Below are 18075 nucleotides of genomic sequence, written 5' to 3'. Positions count from 1 at the left end.
TCTAAAAACTCCGGCGAAGGGGGTTCCCTTCGCCGGAGTACGGGTCTGTTGAAGAACAGACCCGATCTGGTCTGTTCTTCAACAGACCCGATCTGGTCTGTTGAAGTCTGTTGAAGTCTTCAATGTTAAGTGATGAGCATCTCAAAAGGCAGAAGATGTAATCTTTCGGACCAATACTTTATCGAGTATTGTTTAAAAATGAACTAGTCCTGAAAAAAGCTATATAGAAAAGATCACAAGATTATTGTCATGTCAGAATGCAAACTAATGAAATTACAACTCCCATTAAACTTTGTAGCAAGATTCTTATCCCGGGGAAACGAAGATAAATGAAAAGCTTATCATACCTAGATAGGCAAAAATCATCCCAAATATCTTGAAGTTTGAGTATCTTTTCATAATGATTCATGAAAAATGTCCAATAATTTCAATTTCATGGGTTTCATTTATCTTTCAATCTAGATTAAAAAGATTACTAACTTGGAAGAGTTTTTCACTAGCACAACTAAATTTTCTCTAACTCATTTGAATCATCATCACAAAAGATGTATCAAAATTCATATAGAGAACCACTTGTGCTTCATAAGTTTACAGCACAACAAAAGGGGGAAGAATTAGGGCAAACAGAACTTACCTTGACGGAGGAGCAGAGTTCAGGAACTGATTTCCCATGGGAGAGAACGCTACCTGCGATATTTCGGGATATACCAATAAACTGAAGGTCATTATTCTTGTCGTACACGGCGTATACGCCGGAATCTGACGGAATTTTTGACGTCGGTTCATCTGAGAGGCTAACTAGATCTGTTTCAGAGAGTTTCTTAACAGAAGAAACGACTGTTAAAGCGCGAAATCTCTTTGTAGTTCTGTTTGATTTCTTAACGGATAATAGAGGAAACGAAACGGAATGGGTAAGCTGGGAATTGAATGAAATCTGGAGAGTTTGTCTGTGAGAGTAAGGAAAGATTGTTTTGAGAGATGAAGATGAGGAGCAACGAGCAGTGGGGTAGGTGATTGTAGCCATGGATGGAAGTAGAAGAGTTTCTGGTCTTTCAGTTGGGAGGATGAAAGAAAAGAGAAATGTATGGAATTTTTTTTCCCTTAAAAATCCTTTTTTATTTTTTTTTGATAAAAACTCAAATTTTTTTGATAAAAACTCAAAAGTTTCTGGTTCTTCAACAGACCCGTACTCCGGCGAAGGGAACCCCCTTCGCCGGAGTTTTTAGAGAGAGAGGGAGATGAGAGTTAAAAAAAAAAAAAAAAAAAATTTACTTTTTTTTAGGTTGAAGGTCGCCGGCCGGAAAATTTTCCGGCCGGCGACCTTCATCGGAGAAGATAGTGTGAGGTGGAGAGAGAGAGAGGTGAGGTGGAGAGAGAGAGAGGTGAGGTGGAGAGAGAAAAAGGTGAGTTGGAGAGAGAGAAAGATGATTTGGAAAGAGAGGTGAGGTGGAGAGAGATAAGTGGTGGAGAGGGAAGTGAGGTGGAATTATGTTTGTTTTTTTTATTTTATTTTGAAAAAAGATTTAAAGGAAGGGTAGTTAGGACATTTCCATGAAAATAGGGGGTCATATTTGAATTTACGAAAAAAAGGGGGCCATAAAGGAAGCTGGTCACAAAGTAGGGGGCCATATAGGAATTAACTCAAAACAAAACCATTTGGACCAAAGCAGTGCGACATTTGTCAATAGTGTCGTAGCTATTCCTCATATTTATTTGGTCGAGGGTGACAGAGACTATCCACAGTTGTAAAGTCTATCCTGAGTCCCTCCTCCTGTCCCAGGACTCTGAACATTTCCCTCATCCTAAACAGAAATTTCCACCGTTGGATTTCCTACCAAATTAATAATTCAACCGCCCAGATCTTGAGTCAACATATAACAAAGAAATTTTGTCTGTTGGAGGGCGCCCAAAGTATTAAAGTAGAGCGCCTTTAGAACTCCTCTAGAGAAAAACACCCCTCTCCAATTCCTCACTCTCCCTCCCACTGTAAACCCCATGACCCTCTCATTCTCTCTTCTCTTTTTTCTCTTTGAAGCTTTCTTCTTTCTCCTCCAATCTCCACCTCTCTTTCTCTCTCTCTCTCTCTCTCTCTCTCTCTCTCTCTCTCTCTCTCTCTCTCTCTCTCTCTCTCTCTCTCTCTCTCTCTCTCTCTCTCTCTCTCTCTCTCTCTAAAATTTAAATGCCAAAGCCATGAGTGATCAACCTCCACCAAACCCATCATCAGCATTAATACCTACACATTACCAACACCTCTCCCACCACCACCACCAACAACAACAACCACCACCAATAACAACCACAAACATACCTCCTACCACCACAACCCCCTCACCCAACACTACTACTTCTCAGCTCACCAGAGAATATAGAAAAGGAAATTGGACAGTCCATGAAACCCTAGTCTTAATCACTGCTAAGAAAATGGATGAAGAAAGAAGAACCAAAACTTCATCTTCTTCCTCCACCGCTGCCGCCGCGTCTGGTTCATGTAGAACGGCTGAGCTCAGGTGGAAATGGGTAGAAAATTATTGTTGGAAAAATGGGTGTATGAGAAGTCAAAATCAATGTAATGATAAATGGGATAATCTTTTAAGGGATTATAAAAAAGTTCGCGAGTATGAATCTAGATCAGATGGCTCTCAAAACTTCCCTTCTTATTGGCAGATTGAAAAACATCAACGTAAAGAAAGAAATCTTCCTACTAATCTTCTCTCTGAAATTTATCATGCTCTTAATGAAGTTGTTCACCGTAGATATCAACAACCACCCAAGACCTCATATCAGCCATCCAATCTCATCATCACTTCTACTCCTCCAACTATTCCTCCTCCTCCTCCTCAGCCAGCACTTCCTCCACCACCATCACCGCCGTCTCCTCCTCCGCCAGGTATTTAATTTCCTAGCTAATCATTTTATGTAGCACCCATATAACAAATTTTATGTAACATTATATATCTCACATCTCCAAGGCATTTACAAATTAGATTAGTTCTCATTCATTAGAAGCTATTTTTAAAAGAGAGTTAGGCTCTATGGGCTATACATGATACAAAGCTAGTATTTCATAGCAACTCTGATACATGTCCGACCCATTAAAATCTCCCTGCATCACCATCTCTCGGTCGGGTGTCGTGACTGGACAAGATTTAGCGAGAGAAAGTTAAATACTTTTCTATCTAGAGTAATGCCACAGAATAAGAAAAACTAGGTAGATTCTGAGCAGAAAATTGTGGTCTGTCGTGGTTCGTTGTTTAGTAGATCAAATCAGAATCATCAAAACACGAATCAATATAGGATTTTTCCCTAGAGTCAAGTATGCCTGGTTTTTCTTGTTTCCCGCATTTTTCATCTCTAATCCTAACCGGCTAGTCATCCAACCGAGAATTAACCGGGAGATTGGTCGGGCATAACGTCATTTTCCATTTCATAGATAGGTCAGCACTTAGTTACCTTAGCTGGGTCGAGTAACTCCTATCCTAATACTGAAGAAATGCATTAGCATTATCACACATCACATCAATATTAGAATTGATAAATTCTTCGTCAAATATCCATTACAAATTAGACTATAACTAGATACCGAGGTGAGATAATTTTGACTAAAATCAGATAGACAGAGGAGAGAGCCTCTCTAGCTCTAGTTTTGCCTCTTGTTTTCTATTTTGTTTAGCAAAATATTGAAACAAATAATTGGAGATGGAGAAAAAAATGAAACTGACAAAGACGATTGTTATATATAATGGCAGTTGAAATGTCTGATTCTTCGTCCCAAACAGAAGGAAGTGAAAGATTAGATTCGAACACAAAACGTAGAAGGAAATCAAGTAAATTGCGTTCAAGTATCGTAAAAAGTGGATCGGTATTGGTAAAAACACTTGTCGAATGTGAAGAAAACAATGAAAAACGTCACAAACAACTTATCGAACTTGAAGAAAGAAGACTTCAGATTGAAGAAACAAGAAATGAAGTTAATAAACAAGGATTTGCTACTTTAATCTCTGCCATTAATGAACTTTCTAGTTCAATTCAAGCATTAGTATCCCATCCACAAGAATAAAGCCAATAACTTAATTTGTACATTTTTTATTTTTTTCAATTTTCCAATTATTTCATTGTTTTCTTTAATGGAGACAGAGAAATGCAGTTAGTGTTGAATCATGGGGTTGCTCAGAAGTACAGAACTACTTTTACTTTTTTTTTTTGGCTTCTCTTTTTTTCTCATTGAGATAATTGGGTATCTAAGTATGAATGACCTAATTACCCTTGGTTTGTTACTTTATTACCATGTTTACTATCTCATTATTGTTATTTATGCATGTTTGCTTTTATTTAATAGTTCTTTTCAATACTATAAGATTTGCATGCATGAGTGAGATTACCCTCAAAGATTTGATACATCATGATGCATGTAGGTACGTATATAGTCTCCCTCTCTCTCTCTCTCTCTAAAGAACGTGATTTTACTAGTGTTAAGAGCTTAATTAGTTAGAAAGAGATAGAGAGAGAAAGAGAGATCTGCATGGGTTTAAATCATTGATAACACATACAATCAAGAAAAAAAGTGAACAGAGATCTTTTGGTTTCTTTTTACCAAAGCTTACTTACTTTTTCTTCTTTTTAGTCAAGAGTTGGTGAATACATGATCACTACATACAACTATGAGAAATATCATTGTTATTTCTTCCTTAAAAGTTTCTAAATCACCCTTTAAACCTATGTTGCAAGCATTTAATTATGTTGATATTTATAGACATATTTGATATTGGGAAATGCTAAAGTTACAAAGGATTTTGACAAAAGAAAGTTCTCAGCTGATGTGGCGGTTGTAGTTTTAAACTTTGACCAAATCTAGGTCGTTGAGAGATGAATATCACAATCATCACATCAGCTGGGAACTTTCTTTTGTCAAAATTCTTTGTAACTCTAGCATCTCCCTTTAATATTTCGTATACAAACATTTCACATAAAGTAGTAAGAGTATATATATTTACGCGTCGTACTAAATTCTGCCTTCGCCTATGGAGATTATGTTATGTCAACCAGATCACTTGTGTTGTGTGTATATATAATGATTCATGTATATTCAAGTTATACTCTAGTAATTTATTGGACACAAAAATAAACTTTTGTTATAAACTAGGTATGATGTACCTGTTGAAGTGTTTAATCCACCCAATGGATGGCCTTGTGCTATGTGGGAGGGTGCTAGTGTTATGTGGGTGCCACACATTCAAAGTGGAACCCACGGCAGCATTGGATCTTTCTTCATGCTGGGAATGCAGAGAGCCACAAGAGAGTACTACTGACTTGTACCCAGAAGGTGCTTTCTTTCTTCTACAGCACAATCCAACTTAACAGTCAAACTTGTACCATCTAGACATATCTACTGATCCTTTTATTTCATAAAATTTTAGTACTGCCCTTCTAATTGGAATCCATTAGTGATATTGTGTGATCCTTTCCTAAAAGACTTTAGTTTTCCTCCATTAGTGATAGTCTGAGATCCTTTGAGACACAGAGGAGTAGATGAAAATGTCTAGGATATTGGTTTCATGATATTTGTTATGTGCACCAACGTCTGGCCGAAGCGAGGCCATTAAGGGGCTTATATGTGAACGTACACATGACCCCTCAAGCTCCAAGATGACTTTGTTAAACTCACGATTATCAGATTATGTGGTAATTGGATAGATAAATTGAAATAGTTTACTGATAATTTATCGTGGTTTCGTCGAAGATTCCCTCCATAATCTCGACCTACATCCACGGAAAAATCAGTAATGAGTTTTGAAAATGTTGACATCAAGGATGCCCTAAAAGGTAGGGCAGCCGTTGTATTTATAGAGAAAATATCCTAGTGCCATTACATTTGTATCCATCAATACATAAAGAATTAAATTGGACACCCTTCTATGTATATATTTACATTAACAAGTGAGACCTGGCTTCATAAAAAAAAAAAAAAAACAAGTGAGACCTTGAAATCGTAATTCATTAAACCTTGAAGAAGATAGACCCTTGGTGAAGATGTCGGCTATTTGTGAATCTCCAGGAAGATAGTGGACTTTTAAGTTGCCTGATTTAACTTGCTCACGAACCAAATGGAAATCGATAGCAACATGCTTAGTTCGTGATTGAAGAATTGGATTTACAGTGAGATAGGTGGCACTTATGTTGTCACAGTATATCACTAGTGTAGATTTGATACTAATACCCAATTCAAGTAAGAAATTTGGAAGCCGTCGAATTTCAGCAGTTGTGTGAGAGACTGCTCTATACTCAACCTCAGTGGATGAACGAGCCACTGTGGGATGAGTTTCGAAGGCTCAAATAATAATATTTGGGCCAAGAAAAACACATGACCCTGTTGTAGAACGACGATCATCCGACGAGCCTGCCCAATTGACGTCTGAATATCCAATTATATGGTGATTTGTGGCTCGCCGGAAACAGACACCATTTGAAATTGTTCCTTTTAAGTATCGAAGTATTCTCTTAGTAGCAATAAAATGTATATTTGTTGGCTTTTGCATGAATTTGGATACCTGATTTACAACATAGGCGATATCTGGTCTCGTCAATGTGAGGTATTGAATGGCTCCAACAAGGATCCTGAAGGTTTGAGGATCTTCTATTGGTGTTCCATCTGATTTGGATAGTTTTGTTCCAGTAATAACAGGAGTTTGTACTGGTTTTGAAGAAATTAATCCAAATCGACGAAGAAGATCCATTGTATATTTGTTTGAGTCAGTGTGAGGGTGTTGAAATCTCGTTAAGCTTCCATGCCGAGAAAATAGCTTAAGGCCCCCATGTTTGTCATGTCGAACTTCTGCTTTTTAATTGACTGATAAGTGTTTGTAAAACAGCGGCCGACGATATGTAACAATGATATCATCGACATATAGTAATAAAACAATACTACCATTAGAAATTGAAAGATAATACAAAGACGAATTAGAGTTCGATTGTTTGAAATTTAACTGAAGTAGACAGTCACTGAATCACTTGTGCCATGCCCTTGGTGCTTGCTTAAACCCATAGAGAGCTTTTTCAATTTGCAGACATGATCAGAAAAGTTAGAATCAACAAAGCCCTTTGGTTGAGTCATGAAGACACTTACTTGTAAATCCCTATGGGAAAATGCGTTTTTGACATCCAATTGTCGAATGCACCAATTTCCAGTAATTGCAAGAGGTAGAATCGTTCGAATCGTTTCTGGTCGAACCACTGGGTGGAAAGTTTCAACATAATCAATTCCCGGTTGTTGTGTATACCCACGAGCAACAAGACGAGCCTTCTAACGAAGAATTGAACCATCAACCTTCTTCTTAACCCTATCGATCCATTTACAATCCAATAAATTCATGGTTGGTGTTCTAGGAATGAGTGTCCATGTACCATTTTTGTGTAATGCTTGTATTTATTCTTCTATAGCAGATTTCCATTGAGCAATCTTTGATGCTTGAAGAAAAGTTCCTGGTTCGTCGAATGATGAATCTGGAAGTGAAGATATTTGAGTAGTCAGTAGAATTTTTAGTTTTCTTATACCATCTCGGCTTTGAGTGACCATAGGATGAAGAGATGAAGTTTGGAGAAGTTTGTTAGTGGGTAATGAAGAGTGAGAGACATTTTGGGAAATTAGAGATTTAGGGTTTTGTGTTATCTCGGTGTTGGGACAAATTTCAAAGATAGAAGATGAAAGAGTTGATTGAGGAGCGTGCGGGACAAGCGTGTTAATTGATGTGTTATCAATTGACACGTTTTCTGGAGGGATCACGGGAGTGGGTAGGACAGACAGTTGTGGAGCAGTAAAGACATGTGGCACTTGAGCTGAAGACGCGTTTTGTTGAGGGGGCACGTTCGTGGGTCGAACAGACGACCGTTGAGAGGTGGAAACAGGTGCCCCTCTAGTAGATGACGCGTGATTTAGTTGACAAGTGAGCTGGTAATTTTCAAAACCAGGTGGCACAAGTGGTGACGAAGAATGGAAGGAATTTGTGCGAGATTGTGAATCTGAAATGGGGTTACGTGGACGACCGGGATGAGATGATGAAGGGGATAAGCGATTTTCAATCATCCATTGTAAAGTAAGAGGAGAGGAAGTGTCTTTTGAAGCAGAAGAGGGATTGGTTAAAGAAGAACAGAGGAAGATGGTTTCGTCAAAAATTACATTTCGAGAAATATAAATTCGTGAAGAATGTTCATCAAGACAACGATAACCCTTATGTTGAGAAATGTAACCAAGAAAGATACATGGCTTAGTCTTGACATCAAGCTTAGAGGATCTATATGGTGTGAGAAGAGGGAAGTAACGACATCCAAAGATTCGAAAAAGAGTATAATCTGGTTTAGTGTTAAATAGTTTTTCAAAAGGAGATTTTCTGTTAAGGACAGAGGAAGGAAGTCTATTGATGGTGAAAACTGCGATTTGAAAAGCTTCTGACCAAAAATTTTGTGGAATAGAGGCTTGATGAGGAAGACAAAGAGAAGATTCAACAACATGACGGATTTTCCACTCCACAACCCCATTTTGTTGTGGGGTGTGGAGGCATGATTTTCGATGTTGAATACCATGATGAAGAAGAAACTTAGATAAATAATTGCTGATATGTTCACCTCCTCCATCAAACTGTAGTATTTTAATGGGTTTTGAAAATTGATTTTCCACAAGAATTTTGAAGTTTTTGAAATGAATGTTAACTTCTTATTTATGCTTCATGAAATATATCCAGGTAAATCGGGTGTAGTCATCAATTGAAAGTAAAACAAATCGATATCCTGAAGCATAAGTTATTGGGGATAGTCCTCAAATATCACTATGAATAATTTCATTTCGTTGAGTAGATGAATGATTTACTGAAATAAAAGGACGTTGATGATGTTTGCCTAAAAGACACCCAATACATTTAGATTTTTTCATAATAGATGTTGTAAGAGGTAATACATCATTTCAAATTAGGGAATTTAAACTTTGCAGATTGACATGAGCAAGTCTACAATGCCAGACGTCAGGAGTAGTACGAGTGTGAGGCGACATTGATTTTGCAAATAGAGAGAGTGGAGCAGAAGATGCTGGAGGTGAAGAGGAACGGAAGAGGTCGTCTTCAATCGTTCCGACGAGGGGTATCTTCCATGTGGGAAGATCATGGACAAAGAAACCACGTCGACTAAAAATAACCACACAGTTGAAGTCACGAAGAAGATGAAAGATTGATGTTAAGTTCTTTTTGAAAGAGGGAACAATAAAAACATTTTTAAGAGTAAAGTCAGGAGTTAAGATACAATTACTAACATCAGAGACTGAAGCAGCATTCCCATTACCAACTATGACCTGATCAGGAACAACAATATCAGATCGAGAGCTGAGCGAGGCATTATCAGAGGCTATGTGAGATGTTGCTCCAGAATCCACATACCAGTGTGGATCAGGCGAGAGAGTCAATCCCTAGTGTAGCAAAAGAGTGGGTAAGATCATTTTGTCGATTGAGATGATAACATTGACGAGATGAATGACTTGCTTGACCACACTATTGACAAATGATGAGAGGATGACAGGTGGTTTTCCAAGAACGAAGGAAGAATTTTGACGAAAATTTCCTCCTCGATTTGAATAAGAACCTCGACCACGACCACCTCTGTTAAAATAACCTCGACCACGATTTCCTCGAGAACCAGAGGTGGAATGTGTAGGAGGAGTGATCTATGTGTAAAGAACAGTATGTTAAGAAGTGTTGTTTTGAAAAGTTGAATTCGAAATTCATGGTTGAGAAGTTGAGAGTGGAGTTCAGAGTAAAAAGGAGGAGTCAATCAAGTAGTGATTGATGTAACAAAACTTTCATATTCAGATCCAAGACCTGATAGAACTATGAGAACAAGTTCTTCATCACTGACTGGAAGTTAAAGTTTTGAAGTTATTCAGAAACAGTGAAAGAACCTTTCTTTGAGGTTTGAAGTTAAAGTTTTAGATTCATAAGATGAGTTGAGTTAAATAAAGAGAAGCTTCTTTCTAAGGACTCCCATACCGCACGGGAAGAGGTGAGTCCTAAAACCTAAGTGAGAATTGATTCTGTGAGTGTGTCATTTAGCTATGAGAGTAACATTTGATCGACACGATACCAGTAGGCATAATCTGGATTGGGATAGAAGTAGAGGAGTTTTCAGTAGTTGTGGTAATGAACTCAGGTGGAGGGGGGAAGGTTCTATTGAAAAATTTGTAAAGGTCTTGAGAGTGTAAGATAGGAAGGAGTTGACTCCCCCAGAGGAGATAATTTGTGTTATCCAAACGAATGGATACAAGATTAGCAATATTAGTAAGGGGGTAATGTTGAGATGGTGGTGGTTGTGGTGGGAAAGAGGAAACCCCAGTGGGAGAGATATTGATAGTTGAGTTAGCCATTAGGGAAACAGTAGAATGAAAAAGGAATGAAGAAGAGAAAGGAAGATGACGAGAGGCACAAGACCCAAAAATTTTACTTAGAAGAAAACGGTTGTGATACCATGAAAATGTTGAAATCAAGGATGCCCTAAAAGGTAGGGCAATTGTTGTATTTATATAACAAATATCCTAGTGCTATTACATTTGTATCCCTCAATACATAAAGAATTACATTGGACACCATTCTATGTATATATGGCCACTGTTTTGGGGAAAGCAGAAATGTTTTCGAGGAAGACGGTGGAAAACAAAATAAATTAAACCTAACACACCTTTTAAATGTCGCCGGCAAAAAGTCTGCCGGCCGGATGTTGCCGGCGACTTCATCATCTTCACTTTCTCTTCTCTCTTCTCTCTTCTGTTTTTTCTCTTCTCCCTCTCTTCTCTATTTCTTCTCTCTCTTCTCTTGTTCTCTCTTTCTTCTCATTGTCTCCGGAGAATGGGAGGAGGCCCTTCGCCGGAGATGGAGAGGAGAAAAAAAAATATCGCCGAAAATGGTGGACTTTGTCGGAGATGGTGGAATTGCCGAAGATAGTGGTGGTAGGTGAAAGGAATAAGAAGCTGAAAAAGTATAAGGAGTTGGTTGTTATGGGTAAAAAAAAATCTACTTTTTTTTTGTTTCCATCCAAAACTTCAAACCTCGGAAAATTTCTTTATTTCCCCGTAACACTGACCGTATATCTAATAATAATATTTCTATCTAATCTAGGAAACAAGATAATACATATATCTAATAATAATATTAGATAATTACAAGAATTATCTTAAATAAATGAAATTAATCTCCTGATCTTCAAATATCTTTGGACTTTTCTTGATCATCGAATGTTGTCTCTCGAACCATCACGTGTTACATACGTATCTCAATAACCCTTGTAAGTCGGACCACATAACTTTTGAAGTGTCTGACTTACAGAGAAAAGATGGAAATACGATAAAAAAAATATTCAGCTTGCCTTGATTTGAATAAAATCGGCTTCGAGTTTCTAAGAAAGTGATTTGACTTAAAAAAATGGTTGACTTTCTTCTCCTTCCTCTTTCCCTTCTGGTTCTTACAACTCGTAAATCTTGATTGTTAGATGAATAAGATCGAAACAGTGATTAAATCACAACGATATAAAAAAAACGCTAGAAAATTGCGGAAGCTTGAACTAGGATTGTAATTAAAACTTGCTCAGATACCATGTTAAATTCACGATTATTCAATAATCCGAGAGATAGATTGAAGTAGTTGACACACTAACAGAGTTTGCAAATAAGGTCGAACTTGCAATTTGGAAACCGAGTTTGCAAGATCTGCAAACCGATTTCACGAGATTTCACAAACCTAGAGAGCAAAAAATGGAAACAACAACGTCATTTTTCAATATTTTTTGAGAAAAACTATTGAAAGTGGATCTTATAAGAAAGATAATGAATAATATGTCCTAAATATATAAATTTTATCGAAATCTGACATGTAATAAAAAAAGTGGATCTGCAAACCAGTTTCACGAGATTTTTCAGCTGTAATATTACATAAACAATCTTTGAAAGACACTTTTGATAAATAGTTGTTACACAAAATTTTCTTTTAATCATATCACTTTCGCTTTAAGGGTTTTCTATCTCTCTAGAAATCTCGTATTCTTCATAAGCGGAATCAAGATAACAAGTTTACAAACTGAGTTTCCAAACTCCTACGAATTAGTTTCCAACCTCTTCAAATCAAGATAACAAGTTCGATAATACTTTTAGATTTGAATTAATTTGCACCTGTTGTGAACTTTGGTGTTACCTAGTGTTTTAAGCAGAATCTCAAACGTCTAATACGTCTGACACTAGTTTCCAGGATCACATGCAAGAACTAAAGATGAACTAGAATGGGATAGATGATTGATTATCTGATTCGCTTTCCCTCAAACTAAATTTGATGCCATTATCTCGAAGATGAGAGTTCCAAATTGCAGTTCCTCCACTAAAGACACATGAACAAGTTGACTTGATCTCCCTTCTTTAATGTCTGTTAGGACCTTAACAGAAGGTTGAGAAGAATAACTCTTCTTCTTTGACTAGATAGATAGGTTGAGAGTTTTTTGTTATCTAAAATCTACTTTCTACTTGATGTTGTAGAGATAGATTTTTCTCTTGAGAAAATTTCACACCTTTTATGTTCTTATTAATGTCCTTATACATAGAACTCTAAAGTAAGAATCATATTTCAATTAGGATTCAAATAAGAACTCCAAAAAAGATAAGACCCAGAAAGCCTTTTCTGAGTGGGATTCTCAAATGGGATTTCTGTCCCATCTGGGACTTTCCTTTGTGTGGTCGGCCAGGGCAGTCCCATTAGTGGGGTGGCCCTGGCCGCCCACTTCATATGGCCGGCCCATCTCTCTTGATCCAGGTCTATCTCTCGGGTTTGGTTCGTCCTATCTTTATCTGGATCTTATCCGAACTTTGTTGCCTTTCAATTTGGACCTAATCCAAACTTTTACCTTGTTCCCTATGTCAACTCTCTTCCATCAAGCCACCACTCTTTGGTGGAACCTGTTGTAGGATCCGGTAGATGTTAGCCGCGAATTATCGAAGTGATCCGATAATCGTAGTTGGCTTCTAGATAAGCATTATGATCCCTAATTTGACCGGACTAGATGATCTTCTGGATAAAGTCATCGTCATCCTATTCGACAAATTGAGCGCATTGTCATCTTGGTCGAAGGAATCTGCTTCAGAAAGAAATCTCCTTCAGAACGAAATGACATATACTCCACCTGCAACATGAATCCAAGGCTTAATGGCGATGACGAACTAGATCTGAAGAAGGAGAAGAATCGAAGAAGAAGAACCAAAGATGAAGAACAAGAAGAACGTCTTAGGGTAAAGGAGAAGAACTCATAACAAACCGTCTATCTTAACCACCTGAAAAACCTAGATCTAACAAGGTACGAATGTGAAAAGTTTGTGTCTTTCTAGAGAGAGAAAGTGGTGATCTTAACAAACCTTTTCTCTTAATCACCTGAAAAACCTAAAAAATAACATAACTTCCATTAAGATCGAACTCTTCAGAACTAGTGAGAGAAGAAGAAGTTATTGATTCCTTAAAGTTATCGCGAAGGATAGCTTAGAGCACCATTTTTTCAAATGGTTAAGAAGAAGAAGAAGAATCAAAGAAGACGAAAAAAAAGAACAAGAAGAAGAAGCGGTGAAGAAGAAGAAAAAAAACTAAAATTTCTGGATTTAATGAGAGGGAAAATGAGTTTCGATGAGTAAGGGTATTTAGGGAATGACAATAGTACAAAGTGACATAGTTGCTAATTAGCAATATGTGTTTTTTGGAAAGGGACTACGATAGTCATTATAATGACATTGATACATCAATAAGCAGGATAATCGCCAAATTTAAACTCTTACAGAAATGGGCAGAAAGCCCAACTAAGCCATGGCCTAAAGTAAACTAAACTACGGGCCTAAAGTCTAACTAAACTACTTTATTTATACCTTTAATAACCCAAGTTTAATAATCCATAAATTCTAACTTTTATAGAAATCGAACTTGGAACCTCAAGGATTTGGGAGTGGGCTCTGCTATAAGCACCATGCAGATCTATTATAAGCGGGCGACCATCTTATTGACTCGAGTCAATAGTCATTGACCCGGGATCTCTATAAGCACCCGGGCAACTAACTTGTGTGAAGTTCACCTTCATCTTTTTCTATCTTTTTCTTCCAAACCAAAATTCTTTTTTCTTCCACAACCCTTGCGAAGAGTGCACTACTACCGACAATTTCTTTGAATTTATTCTTCTTTTTTCGTCTAAGACCACTCGATGTCCTATCAAGTAAAGTTCTATCTAAGACCACACGACGGTCAGCTCAGAAGTGCGTGCACATTAGTAAAGCCATGAAAATGTTGAAAGAAAATTCTACTTATTTTTAAGTTGAAGTTCATCTGATGAACAACAGATTCTTATGACCCAGAAGACTAAACTGCTTCCAGGTATATGGGAATCTAATTAATAACTTTAATAGTTTCTCAAGTCGAACATTAATCACAGCTAAAGAGATGACAAGAATCTATATTTGCATTTTGAAGTTAAAAAAGAACTGAATCACAAGTCTTTTACTTACCAGTAGAACATATTGCCAGACAAGTAAGAAGAAGAAGAAGAAATGGAACTTAACAAGTCCTATATGAGCCATTAAAGTATGTGTTTCGGGGTTGTGGAGGAGTGTGAAACTTAGAGAGAGAAACTTCAGACGAGTTTGAACTGGTGAGAGTGTTAGGGTCGGGGACAGACGTTAGAGGGAATAGACGTTAGAATCGGATGCTTACAGATACGCTGACACCTATAAAGAAAGTAGTTGTTGACCCCAATGCTTATAGAGTCACCCGCTTATAATGGATTTGCTCGGTGCCTTTAACATCGCCCTTTGAAAATTTATATCAATACTATCGACCACTTAGACAACTAAATGTTGACATTAGTAATATTGCTTTAAACCTTATTATTATCCATAATATTTTGAGAAATTCGACCAAATAGAAAGAAATACTTGCTTATTTTTCATGTAAACCTACTGTTCCCCGAAATTACATGCATATACTGTCCGAGGGAATGGGTAATTGACGTGAAAATTGGAGAAATTAATGAGATGAAGTGAGAGGGCTTAAAATTGGAAAAGAGAGAGAAGTGGGTGGTGGGGTCAAATAAATTGATTGGATGGTGGTGTTGAAAATGATTTCTGAGAGTACCACCAGAAGTGCAGCAGGCTGACAGAGATTTGCAGATTTGGTCAAACCTGCATTTAAATCTTCTTTGACTCCAATCAACTCACACCAGGCAAAGATCCTCTCTCTTCTTTTTAATTCCTAAAAGGGGAGTTCTATAAGCACTCTAATTAGCTGCGATTGGCGGCCCCCACACTGCCAAATTTGAGTGAGGGCGCCTACAGATATGAATTGGGCGCCTATAGAAATTCCCTTGCTGGAAAGAGCACCTCCTCTCTTTCTGGTTTCTTTTTCAAAAATGACTAATTTGTCCTCCATCATTGGTGGCTGCAGTGCTTCCTTGTTGGCACTGCGACTTCATACCCCATTCTGGCATGAAGGCATCCTTACGTTTTGGGTTAATTTCATTTTGCCCCTAAGAGATGACGAACACCAATAGCTCTCTCTCCATACGACCAAATTTCAAAATAGCCCCTTAAATCACCTTTTGTTTGATTTTCTAATGACATGTTATCATAATTTCAAAATTTAATCCTGTGTTAGATTTCTAGTCTATGTACAAATAGAAGAAAGATAAGTCGGATAAGAAGTGATGAACAAAAAAAGAAAGATTTAGGCTGACCCATGCTTTCAGGGGAGCGGGGGAATACGAATTTTTGCCATAAATATTGCCAACATAGCAATTGTTGGTTCGTGTTGATATGGACTTCAAGGGTTATTATATTGTTAATTGGCACCGATGCATCATAAGGACACAATATAAATTTAAGTGAGCACATAAACAATCATAACTATGTAACGATCCCTAAAGACCATCTAAATACTACCTTTATTTTAGGGTTAATTCCGTTTTGGCCCCCGATTTGTGACTAATTCGCCGTTTTGCCCCCTATAAGTGTCCATGAAGGTCTGAAAACCAGACGTCCGGCGAAGGGGATCCTCCCCTTCGCCGGACTAGGTAAAGAGAGAGAGAGAGTAAAGAAGAAGAGGAAGAGAAAGAAAGAAGAAGAAGAGAAAAGAGAGAAGAAGAGGAAGAGAGAGAAAAAAGAAGAGGAAAAGAGAGAAAGAAGAAGAAGAAGAAGAAAGAGAAAGGGAGAATTATTTTTTTGTAAAGGTGGCCGACCGGAACTTTTTATTCCGGCCGACAACTTTTCGCCGGAGAAGAAGGGTGAGGTGGACAGAGGTGATGTGGTTATTGTTAGATGAGGTGGACAAAGAAAAAGAAAAAAAAATAAATTACAGAAATGCCATGGGGGTAGAATTGGGAGGTTAAAAAATATTTGGGGCCAATTAAGAAATTTTTCGGGCCAAAACGGCGAGTTGGATACAAATTGGGGGCCAAAACGGAATTAACCCTTTATTTTATGAGTTATTTTCTATTTGACCCCCTACTTTGTGATCAGATTCTTTTATGGCCTCTTGTTTTTCGTATATTCAAATTTGATCCCTTTTTGTTAACACTGTTAGTTAACTTTAATGGTTACCTTTTTTGTTTCCATAATTACCCTTTTATAAAAGTAATTTTATAAATTCAAGTTTGACCCCTATTAAAATATGGGTTGATTTTCAAAAAGTTACAACTTATTTAAAACAAGCTAGGGGACCAAGCTGAAATTATTTTCAAAATATTTCTCTCACCTCCATCTCATCACTTCTCTGTCCACATCATCACTCATCTGTCACCTCATCATCTTCTCCCGCGATGGTCGTCGGCCGGCCAAAATTTCCGGCGACCATTAATTTTTTTTAAAAAAATAACTCTCTCACTTCTTTTTTCCCTCCCTTAACTTTTTTCTTTCTTTTCTTTCATGTCTCTTCTCCCTCTTTACTACACCTTCTTTACTATACCCTCTCCCTCTAAAACTCCGGCGAAGGGAAAAGACCCCCTTCGCTGGAGCACTGGTTTGTTGACGAAATCAGTCTGGTTTCGTCAGCAAACCAGGCCACCACGATCTGCTCTCGTCTGGCCTGGTTTCCAAACGAAACCAGACCGATTTCATCTGGAAACCAGTTGCTCCGGCGAAGGGGTCCTTCCCTTCGTCGGAGCTTTAGATAGAGAGAGAGGGTGTGAGTGGAGTAAAGTAGAGAGGGAGAAGATAGATGAAAGAAAAGGGAGAAGAAATAAGAGACAGAAGAAAAAAGTGAGAGAGTAAAATTTTTTTAATAAAGTTTGATGGTCGCCAGAAATTTTGGTCGACCGGCGACCATCGCCGAAGAAGATGATGAGGTGGCGGAGGAGTGATGACGTTGACAGAAAAGTGATGAGATGGAGGTGAAATAAATTTCAGTTTGGCCTCCTAGTTTGTTTTAAATAAGTTGTGACTTTTTGGAAATCAACCCATGTGAACCTCCCGTGTGAACCTCCCAAGTAGAAAGATATTTTATTTGATTTAAGTTCTTACGAATACTTTTCCAGATCCAAGAGTGGTGAGATTTAGTCAGACCTGGACAATCAGAGTTGGGGTAGTATTTGGCTTTCAAAAATTGAACCCATGATGCATTTGGTTCAGTTCTGAGTCTCCAGGCGAGTTTACTGAGCAGAGCTTTGTTACCAAGCTCAGGAATGTGGATTCCTAGACCTCCCATCTTTTTTGGGAGGCAGATAGAGGGCCAAGCTTTAGTGCAAATGCCCTTCGACTTAGCCCACCAGAACGACTTTTTTAAAGTCATAATGCGTTTGCTTATACCTTTAGGGATAGCGAAGCATTGCGTCTGGTATCGGGGTACGGTCGTCGCGATTGCCGTAATTACAACCGTGCGACCAGCTTGAGAAATGAAAGAGTGGTTCCATCTTGAAAGCACAACCAACTACCTAATTGGGTTTTCAGAGCAATAAATTATTAAGGTGCTGTTTGTTTTTTTTATTTGTCTGAATCTGAATTTGCTGAACTGAATTTGCTGAATTATATTACAAATTAGATGTTTGTTT

The 18075-nt window shown here is 37.8% G+C and overlaps 1 protein-coding gene and 1 pseudogene across 2 annotated transcripts; one reads left to right on the top strand and one right to left on the bottom strand.

Moving 5' to 3' along the window:
• Window positions 1-203: 203 nt before the first annotated feature.
• LOC147548540 (bifunctional monothiol glutaredoxin-S16, chloroplastic pseudogene) lies at window positions 204-1024 on the bottom strand (annotated as a pseudogene).
• Window positions 1025-1968: 944 nt separating this feature from the next.
• Window positions 1969-4333, top strand: LOC147548539 (uncharacterized). Of its 2 annotated transcripts, none has more exons than XM_086672449.1 (2): window positions 1969-2887; window positions 3747-4333. In XM_086672449.1, exons 1-2 carry the CDS (start codon window positions 2191-2193, stop codon window positions 4055-4057), a joined length of 1008 nt encoding a protein of 335 aa, XP_086528575.1. In that variant the 5' UTR covers window positions 1969-2190; the 3' UTR covers window positions 4058-4333. The 2 variants fall into 2 exon arrangements, with proteins under 2 accessions (XP_086528575.1, XP_086528576.1); XM_086672450.1 differs by having other exon boundaries at window positions 2132-2887; window positions 3777-4333.
• Window positions 4334-18075: the final 13742 nt, after the last annotated feature.

Source organism: Eschscholzia californica, unplaced genomic scaffold (genome assembly GCF_041429995.1).
Source record: "Eschscholzia californica isolate CP2 unplaced genomic scaffold, dmEscCali1.0.p SCAF_3, whole genome shotgun sequence".
Classification (NCBI taxonomy): domain Eukaryota; kingdom Viridiplantae; phylum Streptophyta; class Magnoliopsida; order Ranunculales; family Papaveraceae; genus Eschscholzia; species Eschscholzia californica.
This window is presented reverse-complemented; position numbering and strand designations above follow the sequence as displayed.

Coding starts and splice junctions, on each gene's coding strand:
- LOC147548539 (XM_086672449.1), top strand. CDS start 2,191: ATGAGTGATCAACCTCCACCAAACCCATCATCAGCATTAATACCTACA. Junction 2,888..3,746: donor GCCGTCTCCTCCTCCGCCAG/GTATTTAATTTC, acceptor ATATAATGGCAG/TTGAAATGTCTGATTCTTCG.